Source organism: Falco peregrinus, chromosome 1, assembly GCF_023634155.1.
Source record: "Falco peregrinus isolate bFalPer1 chromosome 1, bFalPer1.pri, whole genome shotgun sequence".
In the NCBI taxonomy this organism is placed as follows: domain Eukaryota; kingdom Metazoa; phylum Chordata; class Aves; order Falconiformes; family Falconidae; genus Falco; species Falco peregrinus.
Window position 1 is genome coordinate 50,598,917 of NC_073721.1, and position 18,704 is coordinate 50,617,620.

General features: G+C 41.4%; 1 protein-coding gene across 2 annotated transcripts; it reads right to left on the minus strand.

Annotated features, from left to right (window-relative positions):
* Positions 1–8: 8 nt before the first annotated feature.
* STOM (stomatin) lies at positions 9–18,286 on the minus strand. Of its 2 annotated transcripts, none has more exons than XM_055799635.1 (7): positions 18,126–18,286; positions 9,961–10,064; positions 8,986–9,058; positions 8,025–8,107; positions 5,032–5,235; positions 4,404–4,538; positions 9–2,597 (listed from the first exon to the last, which is right to left on the minus strand). In XM_055799635.1, exons 1-7 carry the CDS (start codon positions 18,172–18,174, stop codon positions 2,403–2,405), a joined length of 843 nt encoding a protein of 280 aa, XP_055655610.1. In that variant the 5' UTR covers positions 18,175–18,286; the 3' UTR covers positions 9–2,402. The 2 variants fall into 2 exon arrangements, with proteins under 2 accessions (XP_055655610.1, XP_055655607.1); XM_055799632.1 differs by having other exon boundaries at positions 18,117–18,272.
* Positions 18,287–18,704: the final 418 nt, after the last annotated feature.

An 18,704-nucleotide genomic window follows, 5' to 3' on the forward strand; every position in this document is an offset into this window, starting at 1 on the left:
ATTGACCCACCTCCTTGCTTTGGTTATATTTAATACAATAAAGCGCCTATGAAGTATGTGAAGAATAGAAATGGTGGGGTTTGTTACAAAGGAGAAAACATTAAACAGAACCTGTAGATCTCACATCTGAACTTGCTTGAAACAATTGCACCTGAGGAAACGAAACCTCCTTTGTGCCATCTTTTGCACATGTGCTTTTTACTAAATGGTTACAGGAATTATTTTGGGGGTTTGGGGATTGTTTTGCTCTTCACTTACAAGAGTTATTAGCATTTAAGACCCTGATAAATTAACAGTATTTACTTTTTCAGAAAGTCACTCAGTCAGCAGCGTGGGGTTTTTTTATTCAGGATGAGAGCAAAAAGCCTGCTCCTGGTGTCAACAAGAATTCACAGGGGTGACCACCTACAGCAGCACCAGTGGGAGTTACAGATTCACTGGTCTTCCCCAGGGATTAACCTCAAGCTGTGCAGTTACTCTGTTTCCCACTTCAAGCCTGAGAGCACAGTAATGCTAATTACTACAGCTTTGTTAACAGTACCTCTCCCAGCAAAAAGTCAAGCTCTGCTTACACTACCTGAAGTACTGAAAACACGCAGACAGGTTAGAGGAAGAAATGTTCACAGCAGAGGCAGAAAAGAAACTGTGCCAATTAGCTCAAGCCCTTCCAAGCCCTAACAGTGACAAAGGCACAGGTGAGCAGACCTTGTCCTCATCAAGATACCTGTTAAATACACAGCTGACTGTAGCAGAAAGTTGGTAAAATGAGTTAGGAACTTCATGCCAGCAGTGTGAGAAGGGCACTTAAATCATTGATCTTGGCTTTTTGTTTTCATTGCCACCTCCCAATAACTGAAGATGGTGATAGCCTAAAACACCTCCCCCCCATGCAGGCTCTCATGCTTCTCATTTTAATCTACTAAACGGGTACAAAATATGAGCACAGTTTAACAGGTTTCCAGCTTAAGGCTACGTAAACTGAAGATTACATGCTTTTGGTATAAGCCCTCAGTTTGACAACAAATGGTACACATCTTCAGAAACAGCATCAAACAAGTTAAATCACTGATTTGTTAGAACAGATACATACACAGCACAGCATCTTCCATTAAATGTCACCATGCCCTGCTCGTTACAGAGATGTTACGTCCTAGAGGAAATAAGGTTTTAAATCTGGATAAAATGCAGGGGTCAATACTCTGGCTTTTTAAAATCATTTTTAAGAGAGAAAGGGAAGAGGCAGACCCAACAACGTTTTAGTGCTTTAAAGCAACATTGAATCCATACAGGCACGCCACCCTAACAACAGAACAGCCTATCGGGACTGCAAGCATGTTGTATCCATAACTACGGCATGTTTATGCCATTTCTGTGCAGCAGAACAGAGATGGAAAGTTCCACCAACAACTGTTTCTCATGAACAGGGGACTATTTTAGGGTATGAGCCTGATTTTCAGAAATACCCAGCATAGTCTCAACTTCTCTATTAACTTCCATTACTTTTCCTTGCGTAAGCGAGAGAATCAGTCCACACAACAGTGATCTGCTGACTTTAACCCACAGAGCCACACTCCAAGAGAACAGTTAAGGCTGTTCCACTTTCCTTGCAGGGCAACAGACCCATTTATTTATTAAAAGGAATACTTCTCTTTCCAGCTGTTGGAGCATGTCATCCTCAGCACAGCTCGTTTTATACACTATTTGAAAACAGAAGGGTATAGATTAAAGGTGTCCCATCCGGGACAGTATGGATACATGCTTGTTTAAGACCACCATCTGCTTGTACTCATTTCGAGAGGTTTTCCATTTCAAATATTTGGATTGTCTATAGTTGTTGCAGAATGGCTGTGTGATCATGGCCATGACTCCCTTAAAGATCTTTGTGAAACAAAGTTAGCGAAAGTTAGCTGAAGCAGGCCTTGCAGCTATGCTGAGGCATGCTGATAAGGAAGCTGAGAAAAACACTGACCTTGTGCCTAATGTTGTAAGTAACTTTGAGGAATTCGCGTAGACAAGAGAGGAAAAAAAAATATGTAGCTAGCTATCCGCAGAAACCGCAAGTAGGAGGACGTATGAAAATGTAACCCTTTAGAGCTTAGCCAATCAGCAGATGACTAGTAGGCATAATTAACTGGAACTGTATAGAAGATATAATCGCGCCGTAATAAATCGAAGCTTGCTTTATGACTCATATTGAGTCGGCTGCTTGCTTCCCCTCGCTCGTCATATAGTCACAAACATTACATTTTAGTTTTAAAACACACTTAGTATAATAACATAGGTTCCTAGGCAAATCTGCTTTGTTAACACCACAAGCTGTAACACACAGGGAATTCATTGTTGCAAGCATTCACTGTACCAAAACCCCCCAGACCCTACCCCAAACCTTCTCCTCTCTCCCCCTAGTGATTTGCATCCATGATGCCCTGCAGCATATTTATGGGCAATGGGAAGACGATGGTGGAGTTCTTTTCCGCAGCAATAGTAGTCAAAGTCTGCAAATATCGGAGCTGAAGAGCAGCAGGGGACTCCGTGATAACCATGGACGCCTCTTTCAGGGCCCTGGAAGCATTCATTTCACCCTCAGCTGCAATTACCTGGGGAAGAAACATGGATAAAACCGAGTTAATTCCGGTGCAGTAATTAGAGATCTGTAGGATGACTTCATCCGTATGTCATATACCAAAGCCACTGCTCTCACTTTGATCATGTGACCTTCCCTCACCACATTCTTTCACCAGTTCTGCCTTTTCTCTCGCTCAGACATAGGCTACTCCTGAGCACTTTCAAGGCCCTGTGTCTTCCTCCCTTTCAGTATCAGGATGCCAGATGACAAAAGCTGGCACCATGTCTTGAAAATGCAACACGTGCACTTGTTTTCAAAAACTGCTTTTGTGCTTCTTTCAGCACTGCCTCTCAAAACTCCCCATATACTTAAATCTGTATTTTTCTGTATCTACAAGGGCCTGACAGAGGAATGGCTTGTTTCTTACCGGGGAAATACCTGTTTATTCCCTCTTTCTTTTTAAGTATAAGCTCATTAGGAACACATTTCTGTACAGGAAAGGCCCTTCTGCATGGGGACAACAGAAAAGTTTTCCAAATATTTGTAAAGGATGGCTGGACTGGAGGGTGGCACTGTTACAACAGGTAAGTTACTGGTGAAGCAATTTACATATGTGTCAGCATACGCAAGTGCCTATTTCCCTACAGAGTTCTACTTGCAAGGGCACAATATTCTGTGAAACAACAGAATAAATAATAATAGTAAAAAATAATCACAAAGTAATTAAGCTTAAAAAAATAAAAGCAGAAGTCAATACTTGAAGCACTAATGTAGACTCAAAGATCTTTTCCTGGGTGTACTACCAGCTTCACATTCAATAATGGACAGCTGAAAAGTCTAATGAAATTCAGTTTAGCATTTATTTCCCATGAAAATAAACCCCAAATTTTATAACCTAAACACAGGTTAAAGTTAATGAAACTCCTAATTAATGGTGGACATGAAAATCTGTCATATTATGTGCATAAAAATCATTCCTGTGTGAGACAAACAACATAAGATTAGATGTAATTTTCATGCCATTAGATGAACTCTAGTAAACTTCCCTCTGCCAAGACAGACTTTTAGTATTTCGAATGCAAGTTCCATTTTTCTACAGGCAGGCAGCTCAACAAACCACTAACACCTATCAGAAACCCCCATCTATCAGTTTAGTCTACCAAAAAGGGGGTTTTGTTTGTTTATTTTTTAAAAAGGGAATCTACAGTTGCATCTATGGAGGTAAAATTTAAGTTTTCAAGACAGGATTAACAAATCACCAGAGGAGAAAACCACAGGGCACAGAACACTAAGGGAGACAGCTAACTTGCTTACTCCTAGAAAAGCACAGCTCTAACTGTCCCTGAGGATTTTTATTCCAAACTTCAATATTTAGTATCACCTCCCACCTCAGAAGGGAAAAAGATCTCATGACCAACTGATCACTGGTCAGCTTAAGGGTGACAAAAGTATTAACAAGCTGGTTAATTTCTCATATGCAGTAACAAACAGAAAACAAAGCACTTGCCTAAAATCAGGGCTAGTCAGGCAAAATCTGGAAGTAAGTTTGGCTTCTAATTCACTGCAGGCTCCAGCTAATAACCTTGACATTGTTCTGTTTATGACTTGTTCTTGGAGCGTCGAAAAAAACTGAGATTCTGTGTTTTTGAAGGAAACTGCACCCACATGAACCACAATGAAATAGAACAAGCACCCAGACAAATCCACAAAAACCTCGCCCTGCACTCCTATTCGCTACAACACAATCTGGCTGAGAATATTCATCTTCTACATCACCACATTTAATTATTCATGAAGGAAAAAAAACCCCAACAAACCCACATGTTGATGTTATTACCTTAGCTCTCGCCTCCCGGGCAGCTTCTGCTTCTGCAGCCATTGCTCTCTGCAGCTGGACAGGCAATTTCACATCCTTGATCTCCACACGTTCCACCTTAATGCCCCAATCATCTGTTGCCTCATCAAGTGTGGCCTATATAAGGCAAGACAATTAAGTTAAGCCATCTACCTGGCTGCAAAATAACATCCCAATTTGAAGGACGACCAATCAGCCAAATGTATTATCTTAAAATTTTTGGACTTTAAAGGCTTCAGTGTTTACATTGTCATTTGATAATTATAAAAGTGTAACTTTTAAACTAACAAAAAAACTTAGAGCTTGATTAATATATTGAAGAAATTCCGTGGCATAATTTCCCTCAACAGCACAATGATCCAGGGAAGCCCTCCTCTCCTGTAGCCCTCATTCCCACCTGCGAGCTCCACTGGTCCGTCATTACTTTAGTCACTCATTTTTATTCTGCAGAATGCCATCCCAATAGCTCGTGATAGCATTTTGCCGAAAGCTTCAAATCACAACTTGGCTTATCACTTGGAAGGTAAAATAAATCCTGGCCTGCAAGTTATCCATGGGGTTGCTGCTTAACTGATTGTTTGATGGACTGCTTAGGTAAAGCTGCTCATACCTGCATGCTGTGCGCAATTTCTTCACGATCAGAGAGAATCTGAGAAAGGTTTTTGGTCCCCAGAACATTCCTCAAAGTAGTCTGTGCTAAAAGACGGGTGGCCGAGTCAGCATTTGTGATATTTGCTACAGCAAGGGTGGCATTTTGAACTCTGTAATAAACCACTCCATCTACATTAACTGTCACAGAGTCCTTGGTCAGGATCTAAAAAACAACAAGGAAAGCATATTAAAATTTGGTAAGTATATGGTTAATTATAATAAGAATTATGTATTTGTTTTATCTGACAAAATCCCTAGTTTTTCCATGGTAAAACAGATGTTTTCAAACTGTCTTGAAAACAAAAGTTCTTACAGGCACATGCTGCATGTGAATATGTCTATGTACAGCTGCACAAACCTTCCAGTACAGCTCTGCAAAGCAAACTATGGGATTAGAACACTTCTCATGGAAAAATATATTCCATTAGCTTTGCCATAATGTTATTTCTAACTCCTTCAAATTCACAGAGGGATCTGCAATTTGTACAAGTGACAGGAAAAAAAAATCAGAAATAATTTACACCAAAATACATATGCTCTTTCACCTGGGAAACTTTAACCTCTTATTCTGAAACTAGCAATGCATCACAACCAGGTAGGTACCCCCGCTATATTTCAGTGAGGCTCATCATTACAGATGGGTAAGAGGCAGACTGACTGTACAGGAACGCAAAAGGCATGCAGTGAAGGACTGAGGTAACAGAAAAAGGCTCCAAGAACATGAGCACTCAAAGTTATTTTGTTTAAATGCAGCGATGGGGATATGTGACCACTACATTCAAAATGGGTTAAAGCACTCTAGGAGCACGTACTGGAAACATTGATGAGAGAGGGTCATTTGTTGGTTCTGTACAGAGAAAAGGCTAATAACGAGTATCATTGGAAATACAGGACGCATTAGATTTTTACCTGTATTTAACTTCAGTCACAAGACTATTGATTTAGCAAGACTTAACTCTGCAGGTGCGTTGGTTTATAAAACAAATGCAAAAGCAGGCAAGACAAGAGGGAGTGTATTTCAGCTGCACTTTCAAAGAACCAACACAAAAGACACTCTGCCATACCACAGGTGTGACTGTAGCTGAAGGCAGTTCCCAATTACTGCTTATTCCATAGCGTAGGAATGGCCAACACTAGAGACTCTAGCACAGCACAGCTGTGTAAGTTAACTCTGAAGAACTGCAGAAGCTTTGTGAAAAAATATGTTAATGTATAATGAAGCTTAGAGACAGAGAGCCATGCCCATGAGATATTTTAGAAAAGACTGGAAGGTTTCACTGAAGTACATCTAGCTACTTAAAAAAATTGGTTTTTCCTGTCCCAAGGGCCTGATGTATTTCCACTGCATGGATGTCAGCCTTACTTCAACATTTAATTAGAAATATCGCTGTTACTATCCAGAAGTTCACTGTCCTCCTTGGAGGTACCTGTGATTGCCACCTTGTGCTACTAAATGAATATGTGGTGATTTCTAGACAAGTTGCAGAGGAAATCCAATTTGTGAACATCCTCAGAGCTTGATTCAAGCGATATACTGAATTTAACACTTGTATCTTAAGCAAAGGATGTACTTGCAAAGATAAAGACAGATATTCTTGAAGGCTTAGGGGCAGGTACACCAGAAAGAAGCATTAATATTAATTATATTTTAAAGTTAAGTTAAAAAGAGATTGAAGTATGCCATATGACCGTAAGAAGAGGTGTCCTAATTCCATGCTAGACAATTACTATTACATTATTTGAAGACAGAGAGATGTGAGTTACTTAAACTTCAAGACTTACCTGCTCTGTCCTTCCCCAAACTACCTATTTTAGCAGGCTTTTCATAACAGCTTAAGATAAATGAAGAATGAGTAACATGCACAGAAATGAAGTTGTGCAAATAAAAATATATTTCTGCTTTTACCTACAGAACACAAACAAACCTAAATCCATAAGCTTAATTTAATCAAGTCAAAAAAACCCTGTAGAACTGATGTTTTCACTAATGGCACATCAGCAGCTGCAAGCACATTTTGCCTGCCAGTGATTAGGTTTCCACCAATTACGTTTTAGAGTGTACCATGACAGTTGCCATTTGTCTAAATCTACAACTAATGATGAGCAATAAACCGACTAGCAAATATGACAGGAAACAGATGCACCAGACAGGCTGCGTCAAGCATCTTTGTCTTCCAAAATACACTAGATACATGAGGGTGACAGTTATAATCATCATCATACAATTGTTCACTAACTTATTTTTACAGGGCTAGTTGTTTTTTATTATCCTCTTATCCATTGAGCTGGCATCACTGAGTTTAGCTAGCTTAATACTGTGGAGAGTTTCTGCTAAAAAATTAAGATGTCAAAGGAAAACCAGACTAGAAATAGAAGGGGTTTTTTTGTTCTTTAGGACCTCCAAACTGAAGGACATCAGAAGACATTAGGTGTGGTACATCTTCCTCCTGCTCCTGGACACGGCAGGACATAGAAGCAACATGCACACAAAACTCACAGAAGGGAGCAGACCATTACCCTGAATTGCTATTAATAACATTTGATGTATATAATAATTTCATCCCATTATTTTAGCTAGTGCATATATCTAGATAAATTGGCACAGGATCACTGCTGCTTCTGGAAATCTTCCAGATTTCACAGAAACAATTACAGAATGTTGCATGCAGTCCAGCAGCCTTCATTCCAAACCCCTCCCATTCTAGCTCTTAGACAGTATTAAGTTATCTTATCTAGTCCTTAGAGGACAGCGTCATTTGTTTTCCTCCAGTGATCTTCTCTTACAGAATGGTATTACCAAAGGATGTATGTATTCTCAGAATACACAGAACCTGCACAAGAAATCTACAGTAAAACTAAATGCCACACAATACCAAGAGGGAAAAAGGAGAAAGTGCAAAAAAAAAATATCAAAAAACACTTTAGCAGATACAAAGGCAAATGCAAACTCACCTCTTGGGGAGGAATATCAAAAGAGATGGTCCTCATATCAACTTTGATGAAGCTGTCTGTGCAGGGCAGGACAAAAAACAAACCTGGACAAAAAAAATCATTCAAGAAGATGTGAAAATAGGTCATTAAAACAGATGAAACTTGCTACTGAAATAAGCTTACATCCAACCACTGTAGCTGTATAGCACTCTCTGTAATGAGCTCAGCAGCATGTTCATTAGTGGCTTTTAAACCAGGGTAAGATTTTCAAAAAAGTATGCTAAGAAACCTCAATTTATTCAGGACTAAATTATTTAGAGATCTTTAACATTTGGAAAAAAGAAACCCAGAACTGTTAACAGTTACTTTGGAAAATTTGTTCCCCACAGTTACTTGTGGGGCCTAATTCCGGCAACCAGAAACTGTCAACCTCTTTCTTCTGGTGGATCACTGTAATTCTTGCAACTTTACAGCAATGCAGAAGTATTGCAAAATCTGGATGAAAATGAAGAAAGAAGTTATTGCCCTTCCCGTCACTTTGAGCAGCAGGAGCAACAGCTGAAAATAACATTCTTTCAGATCTCATCAGAATTTCTAATGTACATAGGAAACTTTTCAAAACTATCACATAATTTAATTGCTTCTATATCTTTGAAGAATACTGAGGCTTTCAGACCATTTGGGTTTTAGCTGACATACTAAACTTCTTTTTGAAAATAGCTCATTTGATACCATTATTCCTGTCTTTATATTCTGTGCTTTTGATTCTATCCGAAGACCACGCATTAACTAAGGAGATCTGGGTAAGGCTCACAGATAATTCATTTACCACCTTCTCCATATAAAGTAACATATCCTCTTACTGGAAGTTACAAAACTCTTGAGAAATCCATTTGCCAGTCTAATGCAATGTCTCTAGACAGTTATTAATTTGCCGATGACTTAATTAGAACAAATATTAAGGATGCTCTCCAAGACATACCTGGTCCCTTTGCTCCCCCTTTTAAGATGCGTCCAAGTCGGAATATGATGGCTCGCTCGTATTCCTTTATAATCTGTAATAAACATTGGATGTCACACAAGAGCTTCCAGAAGCTGTATGATGGATTCCAAACTACACATACATTAGTCTAAAACAGTCTTGAGTCTCTAATGTAAATACCTTTCTATCCTGGCTGCTTTTGAGAATCTTAGCCTAACGTTCACTGTCAAAAACCCAAGCAGCAAAAGGAACAAGCTGGACAACAGTCCGCAATAAATACTAGTCAGACTGTGGCACCATCTATCAAAAGCAGAAGCTACAGCAGAAGCAAGGCACATCATCTGCGCAGGACCAAGCACTAGAAGCAGCCGTCAGGAATATCCTGGCAACAACAAAGCCAAGTGCAGTGTATGTGACCCAGCAGGGGGTTTTCCAGCTCTTAATTCTGGTATGTTAGCCAAAACAAAGCAGGAGCTACTTCCTCCAGTCTAGAAACTGAGAACATCAAGCTCAGAGTGACCACAGATAACACAATCTCTACAAATCTGTCACATACAGCCACATACATGTACACACATATATTTATATTTACATCATATTTATACACATACATATATAGGGAGAGATCTCTTAAAAAAAAAAAAAATCAGTCCTCCTAGAGTAATTATGCATTCTTGCAATTACTCTGATCTTCCAAACAATCTTACATACTAATGACAACTGGGTAGACTTAATAAAGACATCAACACAAAAATAATTTTGACTAAACAGTATAATAGCACTTTTTTCTTTGCTTTGAAGATCAATGCATTGAAATATTGGGGTTTGCTATAACTGTCTGTTACACTTCAAGAAAGGCAGAATGAGATTAATTTGTGTTTAAAACAAATAAATAAAATAAAGAACAATAATAAACACTAGGAAGCTTCTGCATTGCTTAAAGTCTTAATCCAACCCAGGAGTGAACAACTTTACCTTTATGCACATCCAGATTGATACAGGAAACGTAATAATAGTGAAAAAAAGTGAAGTGATCACCAGAATCCATCCGCACAAACCAAGGCCAGTATCAGCATCATCTGCAAGAAAAGAGCAGAACTTTTCACATTTTTAAAAGCAAGAGTGCCTGTTAAAGAAAGCGCCTACAACTGGATATTTATGTTGACTATTCCTGAAGTAAACCACTGTTAGCACTACTCCTCCAGCCAAACTCATTAGGTTTAGATCAGAAACCAAATTAAAAGCCAAATTCTGCTTTCATTTTCACTAGTCTCTAGAAGTTGCAAATGTGGCAGTTTGTCCCCAGCTGCATGCCAGGTCCCCATCAAATGCGCTCGATCACTCCCCTCCTCACTAAACGGGGAGAGAAAACACAACAAAAGGCTTGTGGGTAGATAAGGACAGGGAGATCACTCAGGAATTGCTGTCACGTTAAAAAAAAAAAAAACAACAAACAGATGCGACTTGGGGAAAATTATTACCATTTAAAACAGAAAATACACCTTCTCCCACCCCTCTCTTGTTCCTGGGCTTAACTTAATTCCCGATTTCTCTACCTCCTCCTCCCAAGCAGCACAGGGGAACAGGGGAACAGGGAACGGGAGCTGTGGTCAGTTTAGCACACGTTGTTTCTGCCACTCTTTCCTCTGCTTCAGCATGGGGTCTCTCCTATGGGAGACAGTTCCCCATGAACTTCTCCAACACAAGTCCTTCCTGTGGTCTTCAGTTCTTCACACACTGCTCCAGCGTGGGTCCCTTCCATGGGGTGCAGTCCTTCAGGAACAGGCTGCTTCAGCGTGGTTTCCCGGCAAAGTCACAAGTCCTGCCAGCAAACCTGCTCCAGCCTGGGCAACTCTTTCCATGGGTCCACAAGTCCTGCCAGCAAACGTGCTTCAGCATGGGCTGTGCACAGGGTCACAGCCTCCTTTGGGCATCCTCCTGCTCCAGTGTGCAGTCCACCATGGGCTACAGGTGGATATCTGCTCCACTGTTAACCTCCAGGGGCTGTAGCAGAACAGCCTGACTCACTGTGGTCTTCACCATGGGCTGCAAGGGGGAATCTCTGCTCTGGTGCCTGGAGTACCTCCTCACCCTCCTTCTTCACCAACCTTGGTGTCTGCAGAGTTGTTGCTCTCATATATTCTCACTCGTCTCTACTGCTGCAATTTTTTGCGCAGATTTCCACCCCCTCTCCCCCTTCTTAAGTATATTATCACAGAACCGCTACCACTGTTGCTGATTAGCTTGGCCTTGGCCAGTGGCGGGTCCATCCCAGAGCCGGCTGGCATTGGCTGTTGGATGTGAGGGAAGCTTCTGGCATCTTCCCACAGAAGCCACCCCTGTAGTCCTCCCACTACCAAAACCCTGCCATGCAAACCCACCGCAGCAAGATAGCTGAGGGCAGAATGTGGTCCAAGTAACATTTACGCAGAATTAAGTATGCTAACATTTAAGTATAGGGTCTCAAATGACTTCTTCTTCCCCAGTTTTCTCTAGCAGAATGACCAGTCAGCCCCAGTAGAAATCCTGTTCTTTTATTGTCTAAGTCAGTCAGAGGAACACTTGCTTAATGAGTTAGAAGCAAATACCCCATAGTCTACCAACTCCAGTGACAGGACATTTAGAATTTGGTTTATGTTCCAGCTGTCATAGGTGCAGATCTAAGAAAATCACAATTCTCAGAACTGTTGTATCTAGGAAGTAGGATAAGATACGGTGCAAGATTTGCTGGACATGAAATAAAGTCTCTATAAAGCACTTCTTGGCCAAAGACTCCTTATGCTTAGAAAACAAATGTGATAGTTCTCCGTTGTGAAATGACACCAACTGAAGGTATTTCCAGACCCAGCAAATAACAAGAGCTAGCGGTTTCAAATACTACACAGCTAAAAAAAGAAATGCATAGCAACAAACTGCGGACGTGCTGGGAAGCATTCATAAAGCTATAGGAAGTTTCTTATCCTGCCAGCTAAGACTCCTAACAGGCTGCCAGGAGCCCACTGCCAAGTGGGGACATCCCAGGGTGAAACCGAGCACTCACAAGCATCGCACTCCTACTGGGGAGATACTGGCATTCATCTTTCTCATTCCATCCTTTAAAAAACCAAAAGTATGAAGTGTCAAGTAGCACCCACAAAGCTCAGAAAAACACAGTTCTCACATTTAGATGAAAGAATGTTGCTTCAGGAGCACACTCCCTGATTTTGCTGAACTGTACATACTCCCTTACAGTGCTGCAAATATGCAAATGTTATCCTGACTTGATCAATCCCACAGATAGTTGAAGGACTGGACTCCTGTTATTTAATGGACTGCATTTACCAGCTTGTTTAGAAAGAAACTGCATTAAAGAATCTAGAAGTTTTACTTTAGTTCCACCTGGAATTACATAATGACTTGTTTTCTGTATTCACCAAACACACCTACAATTCAAACTACAAAACAAAACTGGCCAGTTATAAAATACAAGTCTCAGTCTCCACCCTAACCAGTTATTTTAAGTAGAACCCACTTCATTATAAAGCAAAGTGTTGATTTTGAAAAAATATCCATTGATTTTAATAACCAGGACACAACTAAGCATTTTATTGTGCGCACAAGTGAACTCAGCATTAGCAGTGGTACACATTGGATAGAGAATGGAGACAGATCACTCCTTAGACATCGCTAACCTTGAAAGTGAGCAATAGCAAATAACAGTATATATTTTGCAAATTTAGATCCACAATATTTGACTGAAGTCAAGTCATAGAAGTCAGCAAAATAACTGGGAACCAACACTGCAGTTTCCAGTTCTATTTTTCACTGATGGTGGGTCTTAGAGCTACTCTTAGCTTTCAACTAAGATTGACTATAGAGGTGGTGGAGGATAATCAGTTTTTGTCTTATACAGTATCTTGAACTTTGTAACATTACTCAAAGCTTCTGAAGCTGGTTGGCTATCTTATCTATAATTTATATCCATGTCACACACCAGTATAATAACCCTCAGGGCCACATCATATCATGTGTCATTTTAAAGTTCCTCTATGGAAAGTTACCTAAATATATTGCCCCACAGGTTTATTATTAAATAACAGAAATATCAGATTAAAGAAGTAATTTCCAGGACTTATGAAAGTCAAGGAAAGGCATTACCTAATATAGCGGTACTGAGCAGCTGTAAGCATTAAGCAACACCTATAAACTCATTACCAAAGGGAGCATTACCTTTCATTTAGCCAACATTACCTTTCATTTAGCAACCAAGTATTAGTCAGCCTAAAACCATAAAAAGTATTCACAATCTACATTGATAAGGAGGAAAAGCCTCCTTCTCTCTTTTAGTTAACAACTTTTATAACCTAAAGGAGCCGAGGAGGATCCTGCTTCAGTTCTACTCTACAGTTTAACATCATCTTCACCATCACCCATCTACCTGCTCTACAGAACTACAGCATGGAAAAAAAATAAATATCCATTTGCTTCCCTGTTGAACATGAAGCTAGAAGTCACAACTCACAATGTATAATTTCAAAACTGAGTAAGTGCACACTTTATTTAGCAACAATGATTGTCCCGCAATGTGGTGTATTTCACAATACAAAAAGCGAGAGAGATGCTGTCTTGTGAAAAACTGTATGAAATACAAGAAACATGCTTGGCATCTGTGGAATGAGCTTTCTTATTGCAATTTTTGAAGATCTCATTCACAGGACTCTGATAACTTCATCAACAGGCCATTCTTGCCAGATTTCTCAGTCACGCTTATTGACAGCGGATGCTAAATGGCAGCTAGTTCAACAGCACTGAAATGAGACTGGCAGAGAGGGAGGGTGCTGGTATAATGTGCAGCCTCAGATGTGCCTCTTGCAGATGATGTGTATCTCTGCTCACCCAATGTGCTGAAAAAAAGAGGTTTTACACCTCACTAAGTGCTGCTTACAGTATACTGCTTCCCAGCCCTCTGTCACCCATCACATATGTGAATCCTTTAATAGAGATAAATATCTTTCTTTGTGGCAGGCAGTGTCAAAGAACATTTCAAAGATAAATCTTTTCACTAAGTCCCCACAAAACAACTACAGAATTACTGAAAACAGACTTCCAGCATATTTTCTGATGCAGAGGCAAAGCACAAATAAAAAGTTTGTCTTTTGTTTCTTAGCTACATCTGTAGCATTCAAGATTAGCCAAAGAGAACTGGAGTAAGAAATAAGGAAAAATGGTTTTGTAGTGAGATTTCTGCCTGGGAACTAGAGAACTGGGTTTTGCTTCTCCCTAAGCCAGACCCCCCATGTGATGCTTCTGATACCATTATACAATCAAACTCAAAAACGAAAAATGCAATTTACTCCTCTGAAAGAAAAAAATCCCAGCAAACCAAAACCATCAACAAAACCAAAATGTTTCTCATACAACAAATGCATGATTATTAACAATAATTGCTGGGGATATATATTTAAATATTAATATACTGTAATGTACGCAGCTGCTGAAAAAGCAATGAGAAAAACAATGTAATGGCTTAAAAAAAGACACCACCTAAAACTTAAGATCATGTTAAAAATGTAGAGTACACAGCATTTTCTCCATCACTATTGGTGTTGAGAGCTGTCCCTCACTTTAAAGGTGTTACGACTTGTGGAGACAAGGCCTAGAAAATATAATCACATAAGAAAATGCCAAATTGATGACTATTGCATCTGTTACTATTAATTGCAGAACTAGTTTTAATGGTAGGAATAATTTATATTAAGAAATAGTGATGAAGACATGGAGTCCATTTCAACTACTCTGTTGGTCGTGAAAAGATGCTCAAAGTCCCACCTATGCCAGAACGAGCCCAACTCCACCATCTCTAACCACTCCACTGAAATTTTCTTGGAAGTTAAAAAGCAGACAAGACCACAACTTGAATTGATAGCAGGCTGTTGGCAAGCAAATCAAGGCAAACAATTAAAAAAAAAGCAAAAATTCTTGAGCAACTGTGCAACTTGAAGGCATCTGCACCGTAGCACATTGCTGCTTTTAACAGTCCTGCTCAACTTTTCATGTGACTTGTAATATTTCAAAATACATCACTAATATCTCCTAGTTTATTTCCTTTCCTTGTAGGAAGACAATATTTGTTTCATTACAAGATGAACCTCCACCCAATCTTGTTACTCCATCAATCTACAGTCATCCTCTATGGCACTATCATATGCATGTGCAGCCACGTCAGGTACATCATAACTTTGGATCATTTCACATTAACAAAGAGGATCCCTTCAGGCCTGGAGATCCAGCATGATAAAGAAGAATGGGGAAAATACACCCTGGTACTCAATTAATTAAAAGTCAAACTACTTTCAAAATAAGGGTGTTGCAGGCTCACCCAGTGCTATCACTAACATTCAAATTCCATGTTCCAGATATTATGTGCTCTTTTAGATATATTTTTTTTTTTTTTTAATTTTCCTGAAGAGGTTTTAAAGGTTCAAGTTTATTTCAATTAGAGTAGGGAATTGCAAAATATGGCATCATTCGAAGGGATTGAACACACAGACACCAGCTACTGCCTAGGCCTCTGATTAAAGGCAAAACCTGATTCTAATCTCAAGCAATTCACAACCATCGTCTTTTCTCTTAGAGACAGAGTTGTGCTTAGCATTTTTTGAGCAGAGAGATATATGCAATTAGCTGTTGCAATAACATGCTAAAGGCAGCACATGTGGAACAAAGCCATTTTTTTTTCCCCTAACAATGAGGGATTTCAAATTTGCAAAGAAATTACCAATTTCAGTCTGGAAAAAGCACAATTAAACATAGGAATATGAACTATAAAAAACCAGAAAGCCTGGAAGTAAATCACAGCAACTTGAAAATAAGTAGTATTAGTATTTTAATATTTTATTAAATACAAATGTTTAATAACCTCTCTTTCCAACTTCAGCTATCGCAAATAGCTATGATTTAAAACCAGCTACTGACATAGAAGAGTTGCAAGGCTTAATTATAATTTAGCCATGAACTAGTTCTCCATGCTACAGATGCTGATGAGGCACCAACAGCTGGAAGTCCATTTTTAACATGCGGTAACTCTAGCAACTCAGCTTCAGTTCCCTCTTGCTTGATTTTCTAAAGGGCCAAACGCTCTGTTTACAGCTTCATTTCAAATACTTGTGACATTCTTGCTTTTTAGTATCAAGATATTAAAAATTCACACCTGGAACTTAATCAAAGAAGTCTTACTCGTGGACAGTCTGCAACAGATTACATACCTCTTTAGGAAATAAACCACAAGGAGAAAGAATAATTAAAAAAAAATTAACGGAATCACCCTTCAATCCCTTTAAAGCTGACCAGAACAGTTACCGTTACTTTAGCTGTTACAAAATAGAATAGTCTATTCTTCAGATAGAATAAATTATCACTTGGATCATCAAACTGTATTAACAATTTATAATAAACACTTAGTGCTGGAGGCTGAGATAGAAGGGGGAAGTTCTCCTTACTGCTTGAGGTGTGGCATACACTGCATTTGCAATTAATTTTCTTCCACTATGCAATCCGAACAAGCCCATCACTGTCAAAGAGCAAAAATGTGCCAGACCCCCAGGTCCCTTACGGGAGGAAGGGACCTTCTCCGCCAAGTGTGCAAACAACCTACCAGATTTAAACCAAAACACGCATGAAGGATCAACTGGACTGAAAACAAGGCAAGCAACACTAGATAAAGATCTCCACTGTTGTGCTGCTCAGTCCACTGTCCAAGAATGACTGAAGGTGTTTTTCCAAGACAGTTATTCAACTGCTAATTAGCAAACAATCAGGAATAATAAGGAATACTACTTTCAATGAGAACTAAATGTCTTTTCAGATGCTTCTCAAAGCATTTCACATGGGAAATAGCCAAAATTATTACATGTAATAACCAGAATACCGAAACTTATGACAAAAAAAATTGGTAGCCAGCTTTAGCCTCCAAAACAACACCTCACACAGTAACTACAGAACAACCTCAGTAGCACATGAACTGAAAGGTTTGCAGAGTCCCAGACAAGGTCAGCATCAGAGTGACCACTGTTAGGTATTAATAACTAACATACTCACAGAATGAAACGCAGATCCTCTCCACGGATACAAGAACTAGCATGTGCCATTAGGCACAGGGCCCAGATAGATCTATGGTTATTTATACAACAACTCAGATTACCTAGCCAAAGCCTTCATATTTAAAATGATCTTATAAATATATTTCCATCTCCAATGGCAGATAACAATAACGTAAAATAAACCGTGACTGTTCTGTAGTCTGTTTCTGAACGATGCAAGTAACAGGAAAACCCTTCAGCTTGTGGTGACAGACACTTGTATTTTTTCAGTGCATCATCTCTAAAACTTCCTGACCCGGATTACACCCAACACCTACCAACTGAAAGGTCAAAACCCGCTAGAATAACGATACTAGATAGATAGGAAGTGAAAATTAACTATAGCTTCATGCCCCACTTGAGGAAATATATTTTATTTTTTTCTTCAGTCACATTTATCTACCGTTCCGCTCAAGTGAAAAGCACTGATGGTGTAATCAATCAGTCCCCAAATTCTTTCTGTTCTCATTTACTGGTGCAGTGCCCCAGGGATTACTTCTGTTGACTCTGCTCTTAATCATTTGTTTCGCTTTCCCCTTAGTGATCCGAGTTACCGTACAGGAAACAAACCAACAGAAATCCCGTAAGTTAACGCAGCTGGGGCCAGCTCTTAGCCGTGCTCCTCAGTCCTCCGTGCGCCGTCTCCGAGGGGATGCGAGGCGGGAACGGCGGCACCGTCGGCCAGCGCCCCCCGCCGCGCCCCGCAGCCCGGGAAGCCGCTGAGGGGCTCGGCCTGCGCGGGGCCCCCCGGGGCGCTGGGGGCCGCTCCGGGGGAGGCGGCGGCCTCCTCGACGGGGCCCGCGGAGCTGCTGGGGGCCGAGGCATGCGGAGCGCTGCCCGGGAGGCGAGGCAGCACTGCTCCTCGCTCTTTCCGCGGGGTTAACTTTGGTGAAGGATCTGCAAACTTTCCTCAGCGACTCAATAAAATAAAACGGAAAAACGGGGAGAGACAGGAAGGCGCGCCCGGGCTCGGAGCGACCCCTGGGGAGAGCCCCCGTCCCCACTCCCCCCTACCATGATTACCTTGCGCCCGCCGGGACTTAGGCGGGACTGCCGCTTCGTGGTCTGTCATAGCCGCTGCCAACGTCCCTTCAGAGCTGCCGACAACGACAACGTCCCCTCAGAGATGCTGCTGCCGCCGCCGTCCCCTCAGAGGTACCGCCGCCCCGCTCGCGCCCCGCCCCGCCTTGCCCCGCGGGGCCAGGGTGGGGCTGCGGAGGTTGCGCGCCCCCCAGCGTCGCCTACCGCCGCCTGAGGGGACGAGGCGGCCTGAGGGGACGAGGCGGCCTGAGGGGACGAGGCGGCCTGAGGGGACGAGGCGGCCTGAGGGGACGAGGCGGCCTGAGGGGACGAGGCGCGGGGGACCGCCGCCACGGCCGCCCCGCGCCTCAGCGGCAGGGCCCGAGTGGCGAGGGCCGGGCAGGACCTGGAAGAGGGCCTTGGAATGCAGGCAGGGAAGGGGCGTTAGCGGAGGCAGGGGTGCTGGGTCGCTGCAGCCGTGCCTGGCGCGGGGCAGGAGCGGGAACGGGCGCGTGAGGGAGGCTGGCGGGACTGGCGGGCGGCGGCACGGCTGAGGGAACCTGCCGGCGGGCAGCCCCAGGC